Genomic DNA, 20,049 nt, shown 5'->3' with positions numbered 1-20,049 from the left:
GGAAAGCCCCAGTGTGTTGCATGCCCATCTGCCCCGGTGGCCAGTCAGGGTAAACATCTGCCTGGTGGCTAGGTGGGAGCTGCTTTAGGGCACAGCTGGTCTAGTCCAGGGCAAGTTTGTTGCACAAAGCCCTGGAGGAAGCCCCACTGGTCCCACCTTGCAGAACAGTGAGCCCCAGAGATAAGGGGTTTGATGGCACTGCATGTAATCATGCACACAGTCTTCTCCTTCAGCTAAGATGGAAGGACACCCAAGTGGCTGGCTCCCAGGCCCAGCTCTGCTACTGGGGAAGGCCCTTAAAACAAACCATTCTTCCCCGAATGAGAGAAGCTTCTCTGAGGCTAGTGCCCTGTGTTGCACAGAGAGGTGATGCTGTCCTTGCCCCACAGGAGCAGCGGCAAGAGCCCGGACAGCTTCCAGGACAGGGAAGGGAGGTCCTGGGCACCAGCTGTGCCCAGCCTTCTATGGGAAGCACCTCTCAAAGACTGGTCTATGGGGCTCTGTAAACTCTGAGGTGTCAGCCAGCAGCATCTTGAGGGCTGACACAGCACAGGCAGAAACAGCATGGCTGGGTCCCCTCCCTCCAAGGCCAAAGGGGGAGCTGTCCCCATCCCCCATCCTTGTGCAGTCACCCCACCTCTCCCTACCCAGGGGACTAAAGTATGTCAAAGCTGGGAGAAGTCTTCTAGGGGGCTTGGTCCAACCCTCTCATTTTCCTGAAGAGGACAGTGAGGCGCAGAAAGGGGCAGTCTCCTGCCTCAATCACGGTGGAAGTCTCCAGCAGAGCCAAAACTCAAAAAAGTGACATCAGCAGGTCCACAGTCTCATATTTGCATCCTGGGCTGGGTGAAGAGGGGTAGGCAGAGGGCATGGGCTTTGGAGCTGAATAGACCTGCTTGAGGAGAGCAGCTCCGCCACTCACAAGCTGAGAGATCTCAGTGCCCACGTCTGTAAAGTGGGGACAAAAACAGAACCTACTTTCCAGGGTCACTGGAATAAGTAAATGAGATAAGCCAGTGTTGGGCAGTGCACAGTCAGGGCTCATCAAGGATGCATTCCGGCCGGGCGCGGTGGCTCAAGTCTGTAATCCCAGCACTTTGGGAGGCCGAGGCGGGTGGATCACGAGGTCAGGAGATCGAGACCATCCTGGCTAACACGGTGAAACCCCGTCTCTACTAAAAAATACAAAAAAATTAGCCGGGCATGTTGGTGGGCGCCTGTGGTCCCAGCTACTCGGGAGGCTGAGGCAGGAGAATGGCGTGAATCCAGGAGGTGGAGGTTGCGGTGAGCCGAGATCGCGCCACCACACTCCAGCCTGGGGGACAGAGAAAGACTCCGTCTCAAAAAAAAAAAAAAAAAAAAAAAAGGATGCATTCCTGCTGCTTCCAAAGTACGTTTGTGTTTAGCTATTTGTTGAGCACCTACTATATTCCCAAAAGTCTTCTGTTCACCTTCCATGGATTATCTCATTTAATCCTCACAATAATCCTAGGAAGTGGATGCTATTATTGTTCCCATTTTATGAATGAGGAGAATGAGGCCCAGAGAAATGAGGTCACTCACCTAAGATAAGTGACAAAGCCAGGATTCAAATCCAGGCAGCCTGGCTCCAAAGCCTATGCTGCTAACCACTATGAAATGCCAGCCTCCACGTGATTCCCAAACAGTCTGATGTCCATTGTATAGCAGCACAAATATTATAATGCCCATTTTATAGATGAGAAAACCAGAGCCCAAAGATGGTCCATCAGTTCCAGAGCTGAGACGCGAGCCAGATCTTCCTGCTCCCAGCCCAGACTGTCCCCGCCCTGCCACCCTCAGCCGGCCCTTGATCGGTCTCAGCCCCCCGGGGGCTTACCCTCAGCAGAGGTGCGGGGTTTGAGTCTCAGAGATGCCCGGAAGCGGGTGCGGTCATTGAAGCTCCAGCTCTTCTGCACCTTGGTGGGGCTGGTGGCCTCACCCACCTGCTCGCTGCTCGGGGAGGTGGGCATTGTTGGAGGTGCCAGATGATGCTTGGAAGGACCCGTCCGCCGCTGGGAGCTACCCATGCGGATGCGGTCTTTGATGCCCATCCGGCTGCTGGCAGGGCAGGCAGGTTGGGAGAGAGCCAAGTTAGCCAGAGCTGGGGGTGGGGGTGAGTGGGGACAAAGCTGACTTAGGACTTGGGGGTGGCTATTAGGTCTTGATTCCCCGCCAAGCGGAGACTTCTTGGGAGGGGACAAGGATGTGGTTAGGGAGGCCCTGACTCCTACCAGAGGCTGATTCGGGGTCGGTCGAAGCGGATCCTCTCCCCACCACCCACATCCCACCCCTCATCACCCGGACAGATAAGGGGCGCACAGGAGACAGATGTCAGAGTGGAAGGAGTGGGAGAAATCCAAAAAAGAAGTCAGAGACACAGACAGGAGGATGTGGGAGCCGGGCCTGGCCCAGGTGAGCGGGCAGAGGTTGGGGGCGGCGACCCCTTTGGGCACAGACAGGCTGCTGAGGGTCGGAAGCTCACCTGGCCAGGAACACGGAGGTAGGCCTCCAGTCCTCACTGTACACAGGGGCAGGCTGTGTGGAGTCCAGGGTGTGTGCGTGTGTGTGTGTGCGCACACACACACCTTGTGCACACACATGTGCGAGTGTGGGTGTACAGGTACTGGTGTGTATACATATGTCGGCATGTGTTTACATGTGTCAATTCATATTTTCCTCCACTCCCCACTGCTGTGGCTATCTGATCCCACACTGGTCAGGTCAGGATTTTAGGGCCTCGTACAGCTGTGCAGGCAGTGCACTGCAAAATAAGGACTTCATCACACAGACTTCCATGCAATGGTGCCCTGGAGGTGTGCAGTGTGATGGCCTACTGAGGGCCTCAGCCCCATGGGTCTAGCTGCTGGGCCCACGTGTATGCCCAGGCCATGCCTGGTGCCTGCCCTCCCGGTGAGGGTCTCTATTTGATAGCATGTTCTTCTGTGATCTCTCCTATCTAAGCTCAGCCCACCTTGATTGACATCCTGCCTGTGTGGTCTTGGATCCCCGCTAAATATCTACCCCTCCATACTGCCTACTGAACTCCCGGTTCAACAGCATTTACACAGTCTGTGTGCATGTGAACACATATGTGCATGTCTACACATGCACTCAGACTTCCCTTCCCGCACCCAACTCCCCACCACGTTCCCCAAACGTTGGAGGAAAACAAGTTAGCAGAGGCCTCATTCCCCAGGACAAGCCCTGGTTAACCATGATCTGGTAGAGTAGCTCTGTGTCCAAGAGGTTCAAGGACAACGTTATGGCTGTTTGGGTAGGACCTATGCAAACGTCCTCCATCCCATGCCCTGTGACGTCATCGCTGCCTCCCCTGCTGTGGTTTGCCACTAGAGATTCCGACAGGTTCAGGTTCAGGTTCAGGGGGACCCACCCCAAATGTCTGGGGCCCCAGATCAAGCGAGTACCAGCCAGCCTTAGAGGAGACCTGAAGTGGGGCAGGAGTTGGGGGAGGACACTGTGTCACCTACTCTCAGAGGCTTTCAGATCAAGGGTTGAGCAGAGAAGAGATTCTGGTTTCGGTATGGGGTGGGAACTGGGGTTTCCCATGCCCAGGGCATGGGGTGGAGGGGAGCGAGCTAAGGTGCTGAAGTGAGGGAGACCTCGAAACCAGGGGCACCTTCGGGAAGGTGGCCAGGATGTAGGGCCATCCTTAGGGGTGGGGGCCTCTGCCCAGAGGGGAGAGGTTAATAGGTCAAGGATGGAGGCCCTGAGGATATCAGAAGGACAGGGACAGTTCCCGCTATCCAGCATGCTCTCCACTGGCCCAGGACTCCATCGACACCTCCCAAAGATTCCAATCAAAGTTTGAGGTTGGCTCTCCCAAACTTTCCTCTGCAGAGCCATTCCTGCGGGCTCCCTCATGCTGGCAAGCACCCTCCACCCTGCCCGGTCCGTGCAACCCCTTCTCCTGTCCTCCACTCCTCCAAGGGGGAGAGGAAGAGAAGAGGGTGGAGAAGGCCCTGACACTTTGGCCAAGGGCCTGGAACTCCACATCACTGCGCCCAGCACATAAGGCTCCAATGGCGTTCTGGAGAAGAGGGTGACCTCCCTGTCACAAGAAGTAATGCAAGCAAGGTCGAGCTTGCACTCAGCAGGACCTATGGAGGAAGGAGTTCGAGGGCTCGCACTAGAGGCCTTGAAAGGTCCCTTTCCAGCTCTGATTCCGTGATGGTTGAGGAAGCTTCCAGTCTGGTTTGTGTGTTTCCAGCCAGCCAGAGGCCCTGAGCTCCTTTTTAACGCAAGAAGGCACTGTTTTCCCAGGAGTGGGCCTGGATTCCAGTTCCTTGGGCAGGGCCCAGAAAATGGCTCACATCAGCTCCTCTAAGCCTGAAAGCTAAAGGAAGGTGGAAGAAAACCTGGCACACAGTGGGCACCAAAAAGCTCTTTCCCCTCCCAGGCTCCCAGAACCTGCAGGGTCCCATCAGGCTGCCTTAGTTCTTTCAGTTCACTCAGCCACTGTGTGTGGTGGGCTGTCTTTACCATCCCTATTTTATATACATGGAAAGAGGTGAGATGATTTGGCCAAGGTCACAGAGCTCCTATGAGATGGAGCAAGAACTGAAACCCAGCTTTCTCTGACTTCAGAGTCTACGTTCTTTTTCTGGGTCAAGCAATCAGGATAGGGTGTAGAGCAGTGGTTCTCAACTGGAGCAAGTTCCCCCACTCGGGGGACATGTGGCAATGTCTAGTAGGTAGACATCTAGTACATAGAGGACGAGGGTGCTGTTCCACATCCTACCATGCATGTGATAGTCTCAAACCGCAAAGAATTATCTAATGTCAATGATGCCAAGGTCAAAAAGCTCTGGCTCAGGATCTGTTGGTGCCTGGGAGAAAGATGGGGTGGGCTGGACTGTGGCTGCCCTGCTGGGGAGGCCGAGCTCTGCCCAGGCTGCCCTGCTGGACCCAACCCCTCGAACTCACTTCCACAAGGACTTTCTTTAGGGCCTCATGATCTGCCATCCCGGGGCCACTCTCACTGGGGGAACAGAGGCAGCCTATGACTTCTGAAGCCACATACAGTCCCTCTTCAGGGACTATGGAAACAGCCTCGCCACTGGCCTCTGCCATGGCTGTGTCCTTCCTGTCCACACCCTCCACAGCCAAAGGAGGCTTGCAAAATGGCGGGCCTGACCCAGAGACTCCTTAGCTCAACGCTTCAGCTCAAACCATTGCCCACAGCCATGGTTTCTAAGCTATTTTTTTTTTTTTTTAGGTAAATAAGATCTTAACTGCTGAACATACCAAATCAAATAAGGCCAACATTTATTGGAGCCAGGTCCAGTTTTAGTGGAAGCAGACCCTATTTACATCGGTATTTTACATCTGAGGAAAGTGAGGTGCAAAGGGGTCAGGTGATTTGCCCAAGGACACACGAATAGTGGGTAGTAGCTAGATTGTGGTCCAGAACCCATGTTTCTAGGAAAAAATACCTCTCAGCAGAAGCACACATGGCAGCCAGGAGCCCTGCCACTCAACTCCTAGCTCCGGGACCCCAGCCCACAGGGCCCCAGAGGCACCTTTGGAAACCCAGGACTCCATGAGCTCAGGCTGCCAAGCATGCCAACAGGGCGAAGCTGACACGGGGCTTTTGGGTTCTGCATGACCCAGCTCTGCCCCCAACCTCAGCTCTGATGTCTGGTCTCAGGGGGGCCAAACTGGGCTGCCAGCTTTTTTCCCCACGCTATGCTCCCTCTCGCCTCCTTGCTTAGGTCCGTGCTTCTTCGCTGGCCTGGAATGCCCTCCCTGAAACCCACTGCTTTTAGGGCTTCCCCTGGGTTGTGCGCCTGACCCGGGCTCCACAGCCCCTGTGCTTCCTCCCTTTGTTGCACTCATCACACTGAGCTGCAATTACTCTTTGTAACTCTCCGAGGACGATGTTTTATTCATCACCATGTCCCTAGTGCACAGAGCAAGGCCTGGCACAGGGCAGGTACCGAGGAATGCCGTGGAGATGCCGCTAAAAGAGCTGGGGTCCTACAGTTGGCAAAGGTGCCAAACCCAGCTCCTTCAGGCATCTGCTAGATCCCCAGGTGGGTAGCGGGGAGACAGAAAGCTAAGCCCAAGGCCTGGCAAAAGTCAGAGTGAGAAGGACCCTCAGAGGTCCTCTAGTTCAATCTGCCCATTCCACAGACGGACAACTGAGGTCCAAGAAGGGAAGCAACTTGGCCAAGATCACAGAGGGTGTCAGCAGCAGAGCCAGCACACATCCTTAAGGCTCCTGCACGTGCCCCTCCTGGCACCCTGGGCCCATGCCCCAGACCTAGCAGAGGCATCCCAGAAGGGCGAGGGGTTCACCGGGGACCCAAGGCAGACAGCAGGCGGCAGGCACATGCACCTTGTCCTTGGCCCATCCTGTCCCCTCTCCAGCCCCCAAATTGGGTGGGGCAAGGAGGAGTGGGGACGGGAGGAGCAGGCGAGGGGGTACCTCGGTCTCCAGCTGGCGTGGATCCGAAAGAAACTCCGTTTATTATTAAACATCTGGCTGGAAGGTTGAGAACAAGACACGAACAGAGGTTAGTGGGAAAGGGGCTGTGGGCAGAGTGTGGGGAGCTGCCAGGATGGGGCCGGCCTCCAGTAGCTGGTGAGAAAGAAGGACCCCCACCTAAATCATCCTCCAGCCCCATCACCAGAACGTAGATGTTCTCACACTTTGCACAGGGATCCCCTGGGGAGCGTGTTACATATGCAGAAGGCTGTGTCTCTTCTCCAGAGATTCTGATCCTGTGGGCTTGGAGACAGGTCCAGGTATCTGCATTTTGAACAAACACCCCATGGGATGCTGATGCAGGAGGCCTGGAGACCATGGTTTGATAAACTCATTGCAAAACCCTGAAGAGGAGAGGTGCTGGCCCTGGCGATGCCATCCCCCAGGAAGTCCTACTCCTTTAGCACCACCTCCTGTGAGCACGCTTGGCCCAGGTCCATCCCCAAGCACCACCAGAGGTGTGGCCAACTGAGTGTGTATATGTGTGTGTGTTTTTGGTAGAGGGAGGGTGTGCTGGCTGGTGGTCTAGACAACCACGATTAATGATATGGCCATGGGGCCTGAGCCTGGTGACTGATCTACAAACCATAGCTCAGCCCCCTGGGGTCCCTGGGAGAAAGGGCCACTTTACTACCATCACCCTGTGTCCCAGACACTCACCAAGTCCCCTCCCAGGCAGATAGATACAAGGCTGGGAGTTAGTGATAGCCAAGCCCTTAGCAGTAATCTGTTTCTGGGCCCTGGGGGTGTCAGGGACCAGAGGAGCCATGGCGAGTGTACAGGTGCTAGGCCCCAGGCTAATGTCCATTCCCCTTGCCTTCCTATTCAGTCAAGATGAGACCAGAGTGAACTGGAAGCACAGAGAGCCCCGGCTCAGGTCCTTGACAGGATTGCTGGGATACAAAAACTCTTGAGTTTCTGCCTGGAAACTATGTTTGGTAGAGATGAAGGTAACAATGAGGAACCTTCGGGCAGAGAATCTGAGAGGGGCCCTACTCTCCCAGGGAGCTCTCAGCCTGGCCTGGCAGTCACACTTCCCCTCCCTCCAGCCCCAGACCTGGAGGGACTCTCCCTCTCCGCCCACTTCCTGTTCAGTCCCTGGCCCAGAAGTGCCCTCACTGAGAACAGGGAAGGGAGGCTGCTCCCTGCATCCTCTGCACCAAAACTCCTCCCTAGGCCTTTTCGGCCTAGAAACTCAAGAGCACCCAGAGCCCGGATCAGCCTAAACATTGCCGATTTTCTGCCAGGACACACAGGTTCGGAATGACCTGAAGACTTCCCCCAGGACACACAGCATCGGGTGGCAGAGGCAAGCTTCCACCACGCCTCCCCTGCTGATCACTAGGTGGCTCGCCTCTTCTCCTATTCTTTGTTCTGGGCCTGGGGCTCAGAATGACACTGGAGCTCAAAGGCCAGATGTCCATTTGGCTGGTTCAGGGGTGATGTGTGAAGATGAGACAAAACAAAGAGATGGGTAAAGGACGGGGGGATAAAGAATGAGGGGGATTTAACCCCTGACCTCAAAGTTAAACCTCTAGAGCAGCCACTTTCCCATGCTGTGAGTGGACGGGCTTCCCTTATCCAAACATGCCTGAAATTCTTCTCTTTAGGAACGTTTATGTGGGGGTAAGCATTGTTTGTTCTTTGTTCTTCTTTCAAGATTTTGTAAAAAGCTTCAGGAGAGACAGTTCAAGGGGAAAGAGACGGCTGGGAGTGCCAAAGTGTACCTCAGTAAGGAAGGAAAAAGAACCCCAAGAGGACCCTCTGGGATTAGCCAAGTTGCAGGCACGGGCTGCACAAGAAAAGAACATTAGTCACTGGCTGAGTTTAGGCAGGTCCTGCAGAGGTCTTAATCACAGAGCTCTCCTTCCAGCTGGCATCTCGTTCCCGAGAGGCGACTTCAGTACTAAGTCCCTCTTAGAGCAACATGCCGGGGGAAGGGGTTCCCTGCCCTCACACCCCAAGATGGTGCCCACGATTACCTGAGCCGTAAGCACCTGTGGCCAGTGGCCTCCTCCTCTGTCCAGCTTCCCGGGAGGGATGGGGGTGCAGGGATGGAAGAGTGAGGGGGACGTGGGAACAGAGAAAGAAAGAGGACAATGCCATGAACGGAGGAGATGATGGGAAAGGATGGCATGGACATCTCTCCCATTCAGACCCTCAGAACCCCACAGGACAAAAAGGTGAGTCCAGCCTGACCCCTCCAGAGAGGCCCTCAGTCTGTACCTGTCTGGCCCTCTGACGGCCTAGGAGTCCCCCAAACAGGCCCAGACACCCACAAAGTGGCTGAAGGCAGGTCTGAGAGAGGATGAGGACAGAGAATGGAAGAAGAGAAGGAGAAGTAAGAGGAGGTGGCAGCCCCACAGGGCCCCTACCTTTCCCCAGGGCAGAAGGAGGTGCTGCCTGGCCGGTGGCAGGTGGCAACGGGCGGGTAACGGGAGGGTGCTCCGTCGGGTACCGGCGCCCGCCGCACCTCCAGGGGCCGTAGGCCCCCATTGCGGGCCCGTTGCACGTGCTCAAACAAGAGGGCCAGCTCTCTGCAGGAGAGGGCGCCATCAGCGGCAGGCAGGGCCATGGCACCACCCCCTCACCCAGTGGGCACAGAGCTCCTGAGCTCAGATCTTGCCAGGTCCTGCCGCTCTAGAGGTGTTCACTGACAGCCCGGCCAGAATAGGACAGGGTGGACAGTGGGAGACTGGCCTTCCCCCCTCCCTTTCTACCCCCAGTTCCCAAGAAATCCCCAGGGATGCCAGGCATGGATGTGAAGGCTGGCACAGCTCAAGGGCAGCCGTGCAAGGAGCTTACTCTCAGCCCATCAAGCTGACTGCCTGAACGTGCCATGCCTGCTCAGAGGCCAGCAGTGGCCCTGCCATCCTTTCCCTCCAGATCTGACTCTGGATTTTAAGGGGAGATGGAGGCTGAGGAGGGCGGTGTGACAGGGTGGCTAGTCCAGCTTCCTTCCCCTCCAGCACTCGCTCCTGCCACTGGGTTTTTGGAGACTAGATTTGGGACTGTGGCTTCCTCCTAACTCTCCAAGCCATTTCCTGCTGCCATGAGCCAAGGAGGGTATCTTCCCTCTCTCCTGCCTGCCTTCCCATTGTATGGATGAGCAAACTGAGGTCCAGGGAGCAGATGCCCATCGGATCCAGAATCTCCAGACTAGGCTCTTTTCCTCTGGGCAGAGGTCCTAGACCATCTGACCACCCCCACCCCCAGATCTTCCCTCATACACATCGTATTTCTTACAAATCAGCCCTGCCCCACTCTCGAATGCCTGGCCTTGAACAAAAGGCCTCTTCTAATCTAGTCACCTTCCCACTCTGAGGTAAGAGCTTGCCTCTGTTGGGTGGAGAGATGTGGGGGCACCAGTGTGATGCTGGCAGCCCCTCTTCCCGGCCCCTTCTCTCCTGCTTCTCCCCTGGGAAGCCCCTAGGGCTGGGAGGGCGCAGGGATGGGGAAGCCAGGTGCAGCGGCTAGTGGAATCGCGCAACAGCTGCTCCTGGAGAACTAATGAGGCAAAAAAGGCACCCGCAGAAGCGCTGAGCACAGCATCCTGGCCCAGCCGCACGCTTGATGCCCGCCTGCCCGTGGGACCGAGCTGGGCTCCATGGTTTTCATTCTCGCCTGAGGGCCTAGCCAGGCACCTGGCCACACGCACCTTTGTGATACTATTAATAATCCCTCGCGTGGTGCCACCCCCATGCAGTCTTAGCCTGGCCCGGGCCAGTGGGGCAGACCCACTTCTGGGCCCTGAGGCTGCTGACTGGCCCAGTAAAATGGGCACATATTCCTACATGGGGGTTCCGGGCGGGAGCATGCACCTGTCTGGAACACATGTTTCTGCCCATCCCACACTTTCTCCAACCAGCTGCAATATCCACTAACTCTGCCCCCCATGCAGGACTGAGGGGAGACGAGCTGGCTGTATCACTGCCCTAGGGGGCATCACCTATGGGTAAGCATGCACACTGCCAGCACTCCAGGGCCGGGACTCAGCCATGGGGCGGGGCTTCACCAATGCCCTATGTCCAGTGTCCACCCCTTCCCTGGGCATAGCAGAATGGAATAAGGGACACTGCAGCCTCTGAATTACATGGGATCTGCAGAGCCAGCCCAAGGTGCTCCCCTGGGAGCCATCACCCCCTTTCCACGCTCCAGGGTTGAGTCTCAGCCACTCGTCCTCAAAGGGCATTGCTGCCAGCCCCCCACCCACCCCCACCCCCAGCAGGACCTACCTGAAGGATGGGAGGATACTGTCATAGTAGTACCAGGTGGCTGTCAGGTAGGCCCGGCTCATATCGGTGGAGTACAGGCGCCATGCAGCCTGGTGGTATGGGGGACGTGGGGGATGGGGCATCAGTGAGGCCTCTCAGTCCCCACCAGCCCTCTCCCCTGAAATAACCCAGTCCTTGGTCCAGTTGTAGGTTACCCAGAGCCACAGGCCAGTTCCAATTCCACAGCCACCGACAGGGGCAGCCAAGAAAGTAAGGCCTAGGGAGAAATGACTTCCCCGAGGGGGCAAAGCAGATCAGTGTCAGAGCCAGGGGCCATAGAGCATAGAGGTTAAGAGCCGGAGTTTTGTTGTCAGGCAGACATGGGTTTCCAATCCCAGCTCTGCTCCTTATTAGTGAGGACAAATTAAGTAAAGCTTCAGAATCTCAGTTTCTTCACCTGTAAAACGCACATAATACTACTTGCCTGCCAGGGTGTTGTGAGGATTAAATGAACAGTTGTATATTAAATGCCAAGCTCAGTGCCTGGCATATAGTAGGCACTTCATGCCAGGTTCCTCTGTTAAACACTCCTGTTATTCCCCTTATCACATTTGATAAATACCTATTCATTGTGTATTTGATTGATCTTTCTCTCCCCTAGACTGCAAGCTGTGTCTTGGTTACCACTGCATCCTCAGTGCAAATATAGTGTCTGACATATGTGGGTGCTTTGCAAATGTTTGCAGAATGTCATTATTATTACTAGCAATGCCACTCCATCTTTCCCGGCTGCCTGTCACTACCCATGGGAATACTAAGGACTGAGAGGGGAGGAAAAGCGTTACATACCAACCCCTCAGCATCCATGGACTTGCCGAGCTTCCTCTGCAGCAGGAGGGATGAAAGTCAGACAGGAGGAAAGACTGTCCCTTTCCCTCCACGTAGGAAGAGCCAGGGAGGGACTGTGACTGTGGCCATCAGCGAGAGCAGGGAGTTATGGAGGCTGCTAGGCAGGACAAGGCAGAGCTGGGCCCTGGATGCCTCCCTTCTTTGGATGCCTCTTGTCCTTAAGGGGCTGCCACTGCTGACCTCACCAGCCAAGCACCCTCCTAAGACAGGAATATTTTTACTTCCTGCTTGCCTAGGCCCCTGGCATGGGCTGGGGAGCAGCTGCCAGAGCTGTCTCATTAATTATGGGCACCACAATACCAGCTGTCTCTTGGCATGGACAGTGCCAGCCACCTGCCCCTACAATGCCCCTCAGAAGGCCAGCTCCCAGGGGACAGTGGCCATTGTGCCCCAAGAGACGCTAAGAAGAAAAGGCTGAGCTGGTGGCTGGAGATAACAGGGAGAGGGAGGAGGGTTCTACCCTGGGGAGGAGAGATAAGGAGGGGCTGAGTGAGGCTTGGGTTTGGGGCTCAGAGGGTGACAGGCTGGGGAGCAGGCAGAGGTGGACTGGGCCAGTATTCCCCGAAGCATTTCCTGCAAGGAGTTCTCTTACACACACCCCTGACTAGAAAAAGCCAAGGCCTAGTCCCAGGGTCACAGAAAATCACATCCCTGGCCTCAGCCCACACACAGTCACAACACGCCATGGCACAGAGGGAAACTGAGACCACACACTCCTGGCTTCCTACCCACCCCTCTGGCTGTTCCTTCTCTGTCTCCTTGCCCCGCTCAATTTTGCCGGCCCACCCACCTGCTAAATGTTTAGGTTCCTAAAGCCCTGTCTGCATCATCTTCTCTTCATTTGTGTGAGTGCTTGCGGAATGAATGAATGAATGAATGAATGAATGAATGAATGAAGGTGCTGGGAGTGGGGCAGGCTTACTGCTGCACAGCTGATGGGGGCAGCAGTGGGTCTCCACCTGAGGCCTCTGGGCTCCTGTCTGGGCTCTGCCCCTCCCCAGGCCCTGTGAAGTTGGGCTGGAGTTGGGCAATAGGGCAGCTCTGGCTAGCCCTAAACCAGGCATTTGGTGCAGGGGGAAGTTTCTGGCACTGTCAGTGAGCATCCTGGCTCTGTGTATGACTTGGCATGTGGCCCTAGGAAAGTCACCTAGCCCCTTTGAGCTTCAAAGTGGTGTCACAGTTGGGCTGGGGACATGAGTCAGCACACAGGGTTGACACACCAGTGCAGTCACACGGCCCTGCTCCTAGGGCTTCTTCCTGGGCATCTTGTACCTGGATGAGGTTGGCTGCCGGCATCCTCCGCTTCTCGAAGTGCTTCTGCCGGTGCTGCTCCTGGACCTTCAGGGCGAAGCCAGAGCCTAAGATGCCCTAGAGGGATATGGCGTGGTTGGGGGAATGTGCTGGCAGTGGTGGGGCAGTAAGAGGCTGCAAGGGTGTCCCCATCCCTGCCCCTCTGAGGTGCCCCAGGCTCCCCAGGCAAATCTGTGACAGGGGCTGAGCAGGTTCCACCCTCAGCCTCCCCCACCAACTGAGCAGGAGGCAACTCACGGCAGGCAGGGCAAAGAAAGAGATGCCCAGTAAGGCGAAGCCAGCAGCCAGGACCCTGCCCAGCCATGTGTGCGGTGTCTTGTCACCATAGCCGATGGTTGTCAATGTAATCTGGAGACACAAACAGGTTACCAGCAGGACTGGTCACGGGGGCCACCTAAGGCTTGTTGGGGGTACAGGCAGGTAGGAGCCTGATCATGAGGGATGGGGCCCGTGGTCACCCACAGGGGCTGGTTAGGGTCATAGATGGACTTTCCCTCTCCTGGGCTGGTCAGGGGAAAGGGGTACAGTCAACAAGGGCTTGATGTGGGGGGCTAGCTGGGGACAGAGGCAGGTCCACCAAAGCAGGTTGGGGGGTTAGCATTGGGGCTGGTCTCGGGGGGGGGGGGGTCCCAGCTCTAGTGAGAGGGCAGGGACAGGCCCGCTCAACCCTGAGTCAGGAGTCACAATGGGCAGACCTCCGGAAGTTCCCATGGAGGGTCCCAGGGAGAAGGGCAGCCCTACAAAGACCCTCACGCACCGTCCCCCACCAGAGCGAGTCGGCGTAGGAGGAGAAGTCGGAGTTGGCGTCCTTCTCGGCCAGGTAGACCAGGAAGGAGGCGAAGATGAGCACCAGGAACCCGATGTACCAGGCGGTGATCAGCTCCTGCGGGGCAGGCGGAGGGGCGCGGTGAGGAGCGCTGTGCCTGCCTGGGAGATGTGGGGGGCTTCCACACGGGAAGAGGATAAAGGTCCCCCATCTCCCGGAGTCCCAGGCTCACTTTTCTTTCTCAGCTCCTCCCATCAGGGCGACCTTGCCCCGGCCTTCGCGAAACCGCCAGCACTCCCCCTACCCCGACCCCCATTCCCACCCCTACCCCCACCCCCACCCCGCCCGCCTTCAGTCTCCAGGTTCCAGGCTCAGGACTCCAGCACCCGGCCCATCTTGCCCCGCCCCCCAAGTCCCACTATCAGGCTTCCACCTGCGGCCCACCCTAGCCCCGCTCCAGCCCCATCCTCAGGTCCCACCTCAGCTGCCCACTTTGTGGTACAAGTGGTCCCTTCAAACCCAGAAGCATCCAGGGAAAACCCTCAAGCCCCGCCTCTCCGGCCCCGCCCCCTGATCTGGTCCGGACTCCTAGGCCCGCCCCTACCTAATTCGGACTCCACTTCGCCCCACCCCCTTAGACCCCGCCTCCTGCTCGGGCTCCAACCCCCGGAGGCCCCACCCCTTCCCGGCAAGGAGAGAGCCCCTCCGGCCTCGCCTTCTCCGCTCTGCCCGCTCTGGTCATGCCCCAGGCACGCCCTCGGGTCTCCGCGCGCGGCCCGCAGGCCTCACCTTGCTGTGCGCGTAGACCACTGAGCCCAGCAGCTTCCAGGTGCCGCCGCGGCGGTCCATGCGCACCATGCGCAGGATCTGCAGGAAGCGCATGCTGCGCAGCGCGGACGTGGCGAAGATGTTGCCCTGGGTGCCTGCGGCGATGACGGCCACCGAGGCCACGAACACGATGAAGTCTGCAGGGGCAGTGGCGGTGAGGTCACAGCCAGCCCACCCCGCGCACGGACCCGGAGGCGGGGACTTCTGGGGCTGTGGCAGGGGACTGGGGAGCGAGGGGGAGGGTCCGTTGAATCTGTCAGAGTCAGGATTGGGGTCAAGGCGTCACCCTGGCTCCTGGGGTCAGGGGTCAGGTCAGGCGGGGCGCGCCTCATTACCGATGACACAGAAGGGCTTTCTGGCAAAGCGGAAGCGACCCTGCCATCCTCGGTAGCGGCAGCAGCATCCGGCGGACCAGACCCGGACGATGTACTCCAGGCCGAAAACCACGATCATCACGAATTCCTGTGGGACCAGGGGCCTGAGTTCTGGTCCTCACTCTCCAGAACTGGGGCCCAGGTCACAGCGCGTACCCAGCCAAAAATCCCTGGGTTAGGGGGACCAGTGCCTCCTTGGACCCCTCTCCTGGAGTTTCCTGGACTTCAGGATTCCGGAGGGCAGGTGGCCCCCTCCGCCTCCTGCAAGAAGACTAAAAGCCCTGGTGTGTCCTCCCCTTCTGGCTCCCATGAGCTGATCAGATTTTTCTGCTCCTCAACATGCCCTCCCCATCCCAGCGGTCTCAGACTCCCTAACTCTGACTGGGTGACAAAAGGGGTGGCTGGCTGTCAAAACTGAACTAAAATCCACCACACGTGGAGTTTGCAGATTTTGTCCTGAGAAGGGGTGGAGCCTACTCCTATTCTGGACCCGTCATAAGCCCTTGCATAGAGGCAGGAGGTCCCCCAACACTTGCTATAAAGTGGGGATGATACCCAGAGAGGGGCAGTCACAGCTGAGGGAACACAGCACAGCAAGCTGCTCTCTGAGCCATGGTATGAGAAGCCTCTTTGCACCTTCAGCCCTCAGCCCAGAGCTGCCACCTCACACAGCCCCCCTCAGTCCCGGACTCCCAGCCCAGAGGTGCCACCTCACACAGCCCCCCTCAGTCCCGGACTCCCAGCCCAGAGGTGCCACCTGACACAGCCCCCCTCAGTCCCGGACTCCCAGCCCAGAGGTGCCACCTCACACAGCCCCCCTCAGTGCCAGACTCCCAGCACTTACCAAGATGAGGAGACACTCGTTGGCAAGTTCCTGGTGCTCCTGGATAGTGGACAGCACGGACAGCACCAGGCAGCTGAAGACCAGCAAAAATCTGCAATTGCAGCATGAAGGAGAGGGTTAGATTGTTGGAGGGACAGGATGGCCAAGGGTGCCCCTGGAAGGGGGTTACAGAGCCAAGAGAGGAGAACATTATTTTCAGAAAATTATGTGGAAATCAGAATCGGAATTCCCTGGAGTTACGGCTCTGTGCCGGGCACCAAAGGCAGCAGCCCTCAAGCCCCAAGCTACTGGGCCTCACAACTATCTCAATTGCCCCCTGCTGCAGGCTGCAGCTCAGAGAGGTAGTCACTCATCTGTGAGTAGCAGGTCTGTCTGGGCTGGCAGTGGAAATAGACTGACTCAGGGTTCCTCCAGGTCTAGCCACCCACAAGTGGTGCCCTCGGCCCCAGCTTGGTTTCAAGATGTCTTGGGAGAAGTGCCCCAGAGGTCAGCCCAGGGCTCAGGGAAGGTCAGCGGATGAAGGAGGGACCTTCTTTCTTATGGACTCCAAAGTGGCAGGAGCCTGGCCTCATCTGCAGAAGTGGGACAACTGCCCCTGCCTTCGTGGAATTAAGTAATGAGATAGCTAGAAAAGGAAAGAGGATCACGGAGGACAGGTAGAGAAGGAAGGATGCGGGGGGAGAGGAGGTAGGGAGGGGAATTGGGCAGTGTGGAGCTGGGCCATCGAGCCCAGGAACTCCCCTGCAGACAGCGTGAAACTAGAGTGGCCCAGAACCAGAGGCACAGAAATGGAAGGAACTTTAGACCCCAGCACATTCAATGCTTCCCTCATCCCCCATTGCACCACGAGGAAACAGGCCCAAAGAGGAAGAAGGACGCACCCTTTGTCACCCAGTGTGCCCAGGACAGAGCTGAGATTAGAGCCAGGGTTCCCAACTTCCCAGTGGATGGGAAGAGGACCAAGGGCATGAGGAGAGGAGCTGGTGGCCTTGGCGGTATGTGGATGGGTGAAGGAGAGCGAGGTGAGAGGTCACAGGCTGCAGACACAGCAGAGGCGAATGAGGTGGCCCCCAGAAGCACCCCTCTTTGGGATGGGGGTGTGCTGAACACGCACACACCCTGGAGGAGACTCTGGAGGGAACAGGCTTCTCTGGAAATACATCTCTGTGTACTGACCCGCCAGCCTTCCCAGATGTCCCCAGTGTCCCCACCTCTGCACCGTTGCTGGCATGGTGCACGCTACGCAGAACACCTCGTGTCTGCCTGCGAGACTCTGCTCATCCTCCACGCCTACAGGAACACAAATGCTACATGCTCTACAGAGCCTCTGATTCCTGCACCCCACTATCCCCCCTTCAGAACTGCCAACTCCCGATGCTTGCCTCCCTATGTGTGGCCCACGTCACTTTCTACGTGGCTTTATTTATATTCATGTTTCATGGTGACCTTAAGGACAGCGGCTCGAGGTCAGAGAGACCTGAGTTTGGATCCCAGTCCTGCTTGTGTGTGTGGTTTTGAAAATGTCACCTGCCTTCTCTGAGCCATCTCCTTATCTATGAAGTGGGGGCTATGGGAGGAAGACATGCAAAGGGCGTGGCACTGCCCTGGCTCACTTACACCGCCTGGACAGGGGCTTCTGACCGTTTTGGGGGGCAAGTGTATCCCAGCAAATGCCCCTGGTTTGAGAAGGTAGGTGGCAGATGTCGGTAAAGTGTTATGAGTGAATGAGTTGGAGAAGAGCTTATTCCTCGGCCAGTTCCAGACCAGAGCTGAGTCAGCAAAAACACGGGGCGCGGGAGAACAGAAGAGAAGAGCACCAGCTCCTCATGTTCAATAATTAATCACAAAAAAAGGCAGCGGCCACATGTACCTGCATCGGGACTGCAGCTGAAGCAGGGTTTGGGACCAGAAGGGCCCTCCATGAGGTTATCTCATGCAGCCCCTTCCTCGGGGAATGGCCGCAGCCAGGACTTTATAAGCCTTTACCCCGGCCTTGACAGACACCCTCCAGTCCCGTTTCTTAGCTGACCTCAGAAGCTCAGGCAGCAGTGGGCCACTCTGGGGCCTTCTTCTTGAGTGTTTCATTAACACTTTTCTTTTTCCTTTTGCTTTTCTTTTTTTCTTTTTTTTTTTTGAGAAGGAGTCTCACCCTGTTGCCAGGCTGGAGCGCAGTGGCGTGATCTCGGCTCACTGCAACCTCCGCCTCCCGGGATCAAGCGATTCTGCTGCCTCAGCCTCCCGAGTAGCTGGGGCTACAGGCGCACGCCACCGTGCCCAGCTAATTTTTGTATTTTTAGTAGAGACGGGGTTTCACCATGTTGGCCAGGATGGTCTTGATCTCCTGACCTCGTGATCCACCTGCCTCAGCCTCCCAAAGTGCTGGGATTACAGGCGTGAGCCACCGAGCCTGGCCATCATTAACACTTTTCTTGCCATGTCAGTAATTACACATCTATAAAATTTCCACTACACAGTTTAAAAAAAAAAAAAGCAGATTATAAAACCTTAACGGCAATGTGATCCCAATGTTTGAAATAGAGATGGTTTTTACACACGTACCCAGAGTCGGCAAGGCTTATCTATGGGTGGTAAAATTAAGTGATTTGGCTTTTGTTTTGCTTTCTGCTTATCTGTATTTTCAATTTTTTTTTTTTTTGAGACAGGGTCTCACTCTGTCAACCAGGCTGGAGTGCAGCAGCATGATCATGACTCACTGCAGCCTTGGCCTCATGAGCTCAAGCCATCCTCCTACCTCAGCCTCCTGCGTAGCTGAGACCACAGGCACATGACACCACACCCGGCTAATTTTTAAATATTTTGTAGAGATGGGGTTGAACTATGTTTTCCAGGCTGGTCTCAAACTCCTGGGCTCAAGTGATCCTCCTGCCTCTGCCTCCCAGAGCTGGCAGTGTGAGCCACTCACCCAGCCAGTATTTCCTAATATATTTTTTAGAACAAACATGGGTTGTTTGGGTAATAACAAACTAATATAAAATTTAAAATGCAGGCTGGGCGCGGTGGCTCATGCCTGTAATCCCAGTACTTTGGAAGGCTGAGGTGGGTGGATCACAAGGTCAGGAGATCGAGACCATCCTGGCTAACACGGTGAAACCCCGCCTCTACTAAAAATACAAGAAATTAGCCAGGCATGGTGGCGGACGCCTGTAGTCCCAGCTACTTGGGAGGCTGAGGCAGGACAATGGCATGAACCCAGGAGGCAGAGCTTGCAGTGAGCCGAGATTGCGCCACTGCACTCCAACCTGGGTGACAGAGCGAGACTCCATCTCAAGAAAAAAAAAAAAAGAAAAGCCCACTTTGGATCCTGCCCCACCCCTTGACCACAGTCGCCTCACACCTTTAGCAGGTGTGAGGATGTGTCAGCCTCTCCCGGGTGACCAGCTCATGTGTCCAAATGCCTGCTCAATGACTCTTCTTGGATGTCTGGTGGCCTCTCAAACCCAACACCTCCAAACACCAGTTCTCAATTTGTCCTCAAGTTCTCCTCACCTCCAGCCTACCCATCTCAGCAACGGCCCCGCAGCTCCCCCAGGGCTCAGGCCCCTTGATTCTTCCTTTCCCTCCCCCCTGCACATCCCCTTCTGAGCAAATTCCATTGGCTCTACCTTCAGAAACTATCCCTGGGCAGGCCAGGTCACCATCCCAACCAAGCCGCCATCATCTGGCACCTACCTGGCCTCCCTGCCTCCACTGTGTCTGAATGTGACCACTCTCTTCAACGCAGCCAGAGTCATCGTCCCATAATGCACAGCTGGAAACCATCACTCTTCACAAAACTCTCTTCAGACTTCCATCGCACTTAGAGAGGGAAAGTCCAACTCCTTGGCACTGACAACAAGGCCCTGCAAGGTCTGTGCCTCCACCCCCACCTCCGAACTTGACCTCCTGCACTCTCCTGCTGACTCACTGCACCCCACTTATTCTGGCCTCCTTGCCAGTCCTGGAACACACCTAACATATTTCCACCTCCAGGCTTTGAACCTGCTTTACTGTTTCCTCTGCCTCACCCAGGTCTGTTCCAATGCCACTTCCTTGGAGGGGCCTCCCCAGCCATCCCCTCTCTGAAAGAATGGCCTCGTCTCCACTCTCTTGCCCCTTATTCTGACTGACTGATTGCTTGATTGATTTCACAGCACTATTGAAAGACTAACTAAATGAATAGCAGGAGTTCACTGTAACCAAACATCAAAACAGCATGTTACCAAGCCAAAGCCTCCAGTTTGTACCCACTGAAGAGGTCCCCAAAGCACATCCAT

At 56.3% G+C, this 20,049-nt stretch overlaps 1 protein-coding gene across 1 annotated transcript in view; it reads right to left on the bottom strand.

Annotated features, from left to right (window-relative positions):
• KCNQ4 (potassium voltage-gated channel subfamily Q member 4) overlaps positions 1-20,049 on the bottom strand; it is a 56,848-nt gene that overhangs the window by 7,611 nt on the left and 29,188 nt on the right. Inside the window, exons 2-10 of the mRNA XM_032160442.2 lie at positions 15,776-15,866; positions 14,893-15,019; positions 14,519-14,694; positions 13,721-13,846; positions 13,201-13,311; positions 12,925-13,020; positions 10,765-10,853; positions 8,905-9,066; positions 1,859-2,079 (exon numbers count right to left, since the gene is read on the bottom strand). Coding sequence (XP_032016333.1) covers positions 1,859-2,079; positions 8,905-9,066; positions 10,765-10,853; positions 12,925-13,020; positions 13,201-13,311; positions 13,721-13,846; positions 14,519-14,694; positions 14,893-15,019; positions 15,776-15,866 — 1,199 coding nt within the window. The remainder of the gene's footprint in view (positions 1-1,858; positions 2,080-8,904; positions 9,067-10,764; positions 10,854-12,924; positions 13,021-13,200; positions 13,312-13,720; positions 13,847-14,518; positions 14,695-14,892; positions 15,020-15,775; positions 15,867-20,049) is intronic.

Source organism: Hylobates moloch, unplaced genomic scaffold (assembly GCF_009828535.3).
Source record: "Hylobates moloch isolate HMO894 unplaced genomic scaffold, HMol_V3 SCAFFOLD_8, whole genome shotgun sequence".
Classification (NCBI taxonomy): domain Eukaryota; kingdom Metazoa; phylum Chordata; class Mammalia; order Primates; family Hylobatidae; genus Hylobates; species Hylobates moloch.
This window is presented reverse-complemented; position numbering and strand designations above follow the sequence as displayed.